General features: G+C 39.2%; 1 protein-coding gene across 2 annotated transcripts; it reads right to left on the reverse strand.

Annotated features, from left to right (window-relative positions):
* Positions 1-896: 896 nt before the first annotated feature.
* On the reverse strand, positions 897-4,925 carry rpe (ribulose-5-phosphate-3-epimerase). 2 transcript variants are annotated; one of them, XM_020585830.1, is made up of 6 exons: positions 4,716-4,925; positions 4,268-4,347; positions 4,010-4,149; positions 3,139-3,273; positions 1,502-1,588; positions 897-1,398 (listed from the first exon to the last, which is right to left on the reverse strand). In XM_020585830.1, exons 1-6 carry the CDS (start codon positions 4,835-4,837, stop codon positions 1,276-1,278), a joined length of 687 nt encoding a protein of 228 aa, XP_020441486.1. In that variant the 5' UTR covers positions 4,838-4,925; the 3' UTR covers positions 897-1,275. The 2 variants fall into 2 exon arrangements, with proteins under 2 accessions (XP_020441486.1, XP_020441488.1); XM_020585832.1 differs by lacking the exon at positions 4,716-4,925 and adding an exon at positions 4,497-4,599.
* Between the last annotated feature and the right edge of the window lie 1,457 nt (positions 4,926-6,382).

Below are 6,382 nucleotides of genomic sequence, written 5' to 3' on the forward strand. Positions count from 1 at the left end.
GACATGTAAAACAGTAGTGTAGCAGTACAGACAGAATGGACAGTTTAGCTTTAATTATTTTGTTAAAGCCATTTTCTCAGAAAAGAGCCACTCATTTTGTAGCCAATTCTGCTCTGCGTTGTTTATAGGGCTGTTCACACCATGAGGCTTGACTGAATGCATTAGAGATCAGAGCAGTTTCTAAAATCTAGAACTGTGTATGATAGTTTCTGCTTACAGATTAATAACGCATGCTTACAATTTCATCATATGATTTCTTACGAAACTTTTTTTTTTTTGTCCAAATTTGCCATCTAGTGTACAAAAGCAGACACTGTAGTAACTATCCATGTATATTTTATCAGTTGCGGAAGCAGTATTCACCTCCTTTACTTCAGTTAAGGTAACAAGAACGCAATGTAAAATTATATACATATATATTACAAGAGAAAGTATATTCAAAGTCTCAAGTACAGTAACATTAACAGTGAAATACAGCTATCTTGTCTTAAAAGTAAAATTGATGCAGAAACATTTGCTACAGTGAATGTTAGTTACTATTGTAGATTAAGACAATTTTATACTGTTGGTTACCAGAATAATGCATCTATTTTCTGTCTATTTCTTAAATTGTTATTGCCTTGTTGAAGTTCTGCAACTGCTTTCACAGGCCTGCAAAACTTTTTTTTTTCCCCACATTGTGTAGTATGAACCTCAACCTGCAAAGAATACACATGGCACATTTTAATCTGCAAAAACCAAATTTCATGGTATTTTGCAGTGTACAGTGTTTGTTCAGTGCTACAGCAAGAAGTTTGTAAATGATCAGCAAAACCGTGGAAGAGCTAAAAACTGTTTCAGGATGTATGAAACGGCTTCAGATGGAAGTCAAAATAAAATACTTGCAAAACTGAAGATATACTAAACACAGTGCTTCTTGAGCCATTTTATTAATTTCTACCTAAAACTTACAGTACAAGTGAAAACAATATTCAGGAATGTTTACAGGTGTGACATTAGCGTAACCTCAGGTACAGTCTCAAAATGATGAGACTTATTTTGACTTACTGTAATTGTTCAAAGAGGAGACTGTGGAAGGACAGGATGAAGTTCAAACTGTTTTGTAGAGGCACAATGCAGCTTCAGTCATTAGATTTGACCATCAGCTCGTGACTTCACAGAAGCCCCTGCTCTGACTGAGACCCCTGTATTAAGTCTGCTCCGCTGGCTGCTGTGGTGCGCTGATTGGACGGGCAAGTAGAGTGATGCCGTGAGGACCTGCTCGAACAGGACACGTCAGCGGTCCAGCGAGCGTTTCTGAATTGCTTCTGCCACCACAGTGCGCAGGAGAGCGATGACAGAACGAGGGTCATCGCTGCTTACCACAGCGCTGCCTGACACTATCATGTTGGCTCCTGCCTGGAACATAACAACAGTACACAGTGCAAGAGAAAGTCGCAAAATCCAATTCAGAGTTTTTAGGTGCTTAATTGAATGACAAAGTAATGCTTGGACTCCCTACCTCTGCACACTTGTGAATGGTGTCAGGGCCGACGCCTCCGTCTACTTCAATGTCTAACGAAGGGAACTGGCTGCGCAGCCAGCTCACCTGGTCACACACACACACACACACACAAATAAAAAGCTCAACATTCTCTTGAGGTATTAACACAAAGAGACAGTGCTACATGTTAAATCAATTGCTTCCAAAGCGCATCTTTGTGAAAGTGAAATTTTTACCTGGACTAACATTTACAGTGTTAGTTTGCAATTTTATACTTTAGCAGAAGTGTTAAATTACTGACTTTCAATTTACACACCTCCTTTATGAAACAGGTGCATAGTAATCACCTTGTTGAGCTGTATAACTGTCATTTATACAATTTGTCTGATCTATGCCACAATAACTTTGAGTGCAGGGAGCTCTATTTATACATTCTATCTAGACTATAACATGACAACAAGATATGACTTTTCTGTTCTTTGCTAGTAGCAGAGAACAGCAGAATGACCATATCAGATATTAGCAATAATTTTAGGTCTTTTTTTTCCCCCACATTAATGAAAGCAATATTCTTCTTGAGGTAATAGCCTCTGAGACTGTCAGGCATATTGTGTGTTAAGCACAACAGCATCTAAATTGGTTTACTAATTAATTGAAGTATTTTCCCATCAACTGATTCTCTACTGTCTGAGATTCCACAGGCCTGACAGCTCTGAGGGGGATTAGTATGGTGGCCCTGAGGGCTCAACGCACTGCAGCTTCAGAAGACACATGCAAATAAACAAAACACTAGCAAATTAAGAAAGCACTTTCACCAATTTGACAACAGAGGCGCAGCATTTACAAAACAGAATATACTACCAAATGCAGAAAACACAACCAACTACACAAACGCACTGCAAATACAGAAATACACAAATAAAGTGCAGCAAATATCAGTTTATTGATACTACAGAAAATACTGAAACTTTTTCAAATATTCAGAATTGATACGTATAAAAAAAACATAAAGTTTTTGACAACACTAACAGAGTCAGCCAGAAGTTTATCTTCATTTTGTCATAACTTGTTTTTCTTCATAACTATGCCATGATTATAGGTCACCAGTTACCACCACACACTGAACTTTTGGTATGTGTCGTTTTCTTTACAAATTTTTGAGCATGATTATTTTCTTGTTTATATATTTATATTTTACTTTTTTTTAGTTCCTCAATTTGTTTTAGACTTATTTTATTCTACTATCTTATCTGACTGGTGTAAAGCACTTTGGTCGACTTCTAGTTGTTTTAAAGCCCTGTACAAATAAAGGTTCATTGATTGCTAAAGATCATAGATAAGCCACCTTAGCTGTTCCCATACTGGTGACTCTAATGATGCAGAGTTCTCGTTCTCTCTCTCTCTCTCTCTCTCTGCTCGGTTTCTGCTATTTTACCTCAGCACAGTGTCAAATCAGCACTGCACTCTGGCTCACTATGTATTTCACTGTGTCTCAAAATAACAGGGCCATGTAGGAGTTTAGGTCAGCAATGAACACCATCTATTCCTTATTATTTTCAATGCTTGCTAATAGTGTATTTAAGAGGAGCTGATCTACTCTATGGTAAAACCCAGTTTGTGTGGATGTGGTCGTGTGTAAGGTTCCTGTTATTTACCTTGGGCATCATGTCCTCAAGGAACTTCTGTCCTCCAAAGCCAGGTTCAACAGTCATGACCAGAGCCATGTCGATGTGGTTAGCCCAGGGTGCCAGTTCTTCAACAGTAGTACCAGGCTTAATGGCCAAACCCACCTATGACATTTACACAGTGTGTATAAGAGTCAGAAAACAGAGCTGCCTCAGCACCCATATGTTTGTATCTGATGCCAAAATGTATATTTTATTATCAACATCACCTGGTACAAATACCATGAAACAGTCAGTAAACAGCTGTGCATTGCACTTTAATGGAGATGGCTAAACAAAACTGAATCACACAACATTAGACTATGCAAAACTGTCCACAGCATTGCGACTTTTCTTTTGTAAGAGTAGACCACGATGTTTGAAAACACTTCTCATAAAGTAGAAATCTCACCTTTATGTGGCTTGTCCTAGTGGGTTTTCTTGTCCTTTTCTCCTCATTCTGCAATTTGCTAAACAGATCCAATCTTAATGTATGCCCGTGTATCAGACAGTTTCAGCACTGAAGTGAGTACTGCCCCCCAATCACAGGGAGAAGTATGAGTAAATTGCCTCTTGGCACACCAGAATGAGGAGATGAAGACAACAAACTACCAGGCTGGGCTACGTTCTATTGTAATGCACAATGGATGACAAATATATATATATATATATATATAATGAACTAAAAACAAAGGCTTGACTAGAAGAGACTCAATCGACTGACAGGTCTCTCAACTAATGACTCAACTATTCGACTGTTTTGGGGCAGCCCTACCCAATGTGTTTTTTATAAAAGTCATCTAAAGATTCATTGTGCATTTATTATCTTAATCAGTGACATTCTACTCTACCATTTCCTCACCTTCATGCCACTCTCTTTTATCTCCTTGATGAGGTTTCCAGGGTTGGTGGTGGCCTCCAAGTGGAATGTGTACTGGTTGGCCCCTGCTGCAGCCATCGGCTTCACCCACTGTTCTGGCCGAGAAACCATCATGTGCATGTCTGCAACAAAAACAATGTCACAATACTGCACACCTGAGGCATTCATGATCCCATTCAATGGAATAATTGAGCTAAGGTATTAAAGTCTAGCAAATGTAGACATGGGTTTTGCACTCACCAAAAAAAGGGTCTTGGCCTATGGATTTCCTTAGGCACTCTACCATGGGGTGACCAAATGTGATGTTGGGGACAAAATGCCTTTAAAGGAAAACAAACCCAGACATTTCACTTGCACCTGTTATGAAATTCTCTCATATTGCCTAAGTTAAACAAGTGCAAAGTAACGCCTTGGCATAATTGTGGAGGAAGCAAAAACACGGCAAACACTTAGAATAACGTTACTGTACAATGTCATCCTCTGGTTTTGAGAGCTTCTTCACTGAAACACTAAAGCCAGGAAATACCCAGTTAGCTACCTACAGTTTAAATGGGCTGCCCTAGTTTAACTTGCGGCAAGCTAACTCAGCTAGCATGCTAGCCAACTTTAGCTCTTCCACACTGAACTTCCAGTCGACTTGCTAGTCGTTAGCATTCCAGCTATTCTAACTAGCTATTGATAAACTGACCCGTCCATAACGTCGAGGTGCAGATAATCTGCCCCGCACTCCATCATCCGCACACACTCGCTGCCCAGACAGGACAGGTCGCTGCTTAGAATGGACGGACCGATCTTTGCACTGTAAGCCATGCCGCTACTGCATATAGCCAGGTAGCTAACACAGGTCAAGTTAACCGCAACATAAAGCACAACTTCCGTAGACAACCTTCAAAATAAGAAACATAAATCGCTACAAAACATCATTTAAAATCTAATAACCACAACGTGGGCGGTAAAAAAATATTTACAAGAAATTGGCAGGCTTGCCCTAAATATGGTTGTACTGATTAAAAATAAAACAAGACTAAGAAGAATACACTCAATGAGATAGATAAACACACCATATGTCTTTTTAGGCAATTTCTATATTTGTGATCATGATTGTATGCGGTTACCCTATATTTTGTACACCCCAGAATCAGAATCAGAATCAGCTTTATTGGCCAGGTGTGATGGACACACGAGGAATTTGACTCTGGTACATCGGCTCTCAATGTTCAAACAGTAAACTAGCATGAGGCTGTGTAATATAACAAAATAAGCAGTATTAACCGCAGCATTGACAGCAAGAAACAGTGCAAAGAATGCAATATAAGCAGTATAAACAGACAGTAAACAATGCAGACAACAAAAGAATGTTCGTTGGAATGAAATAAATAGGGATAAAAATAGAGTACTTAAAACTAGAGACCTAGAGACCCCTTGTTATTATTATTATCATCATCATTATTATTATTATTATACTTCCTCCTTCCAAATCAGACAATACCTATTTCTGGACACTAGATGGCGCTTAGTTCACACAGTTTTGATGTGGGTGGCACTTTGCTGGCATGCTTTGGGTCCCTTTGCTTCCTCAGAGGGAAGGGTCACTCTAAATTGATACAAAGCTGGTCTGAGTGATCACATTTAATTTATGATGAAACATTTCTATCTTGATGAGAGTATTCATTTCCAGGTTGACAGTGCTCCCATCCATAGAGCATGCTGAAAGGTTTGATGAGTATGAAAATGAATGTGAATCAAAAGACCTTCACAGTCACCAGATCTCAACCTATCTGAACACCTATGGGAGCTTGTGCACTGACATGCTTAACAGTGTCTCCACTACCATCGTCAAGACACCAAATGAGGGAATATCTGCTGGAAGAATAGTGTTTTTCCCTCCAGTAGAGTCCAAAGACTTGTAGAATTAATGTCAAGGTGCACCGAGGTTGTTTTTCATTTCATTTGTCATCGGTCTGTAAAAAACAGTAGACCCAGACGCATGCATTTCAGTATTGTGAGCACCTTATTAATGCTTAAGCATGGCACACAGCTCAGCAGTACAAGTCTCTGTTAGTATGTGCCCTCACCCATGTGGGTTAAGCTTTTATAACATGGTAAACAAATGCCATAGCTCTGAGAAATGATATCAGTTAACTTCAGCTTCTGCTTTAACACCCTACTATGTCCTGACCTATGCAGTTCTGTACTTTATCTTTCTTGTGCTTATATCTCCTGTAATGTTTCCTGTTCATCAGGCTGTCAGCACTTGACAATCTCTAACCACAAGGATGGGGAGAGAAATGTGTCTGCAGTGTTTGATTAAGCACCACAAGTTACATCTCATCATAATTATTTTCCATCACACCT

Source organism: Monopterus albus, unplaced genomic scaffold, assembly GCF_001952655.1.
Source record: "Monopterus albus unplaced genomic scaffold, M_albus_1.0 scaffold380.1, whole genome shotgun sequence".
Classification (NCBI taxonomy): domain Eukaryota; kingdom Metazoa; phylum Chordata; class Actinopteri; order Synbranchiformes; family Synbranchidae; genus Monopterus; species Monopterus albus.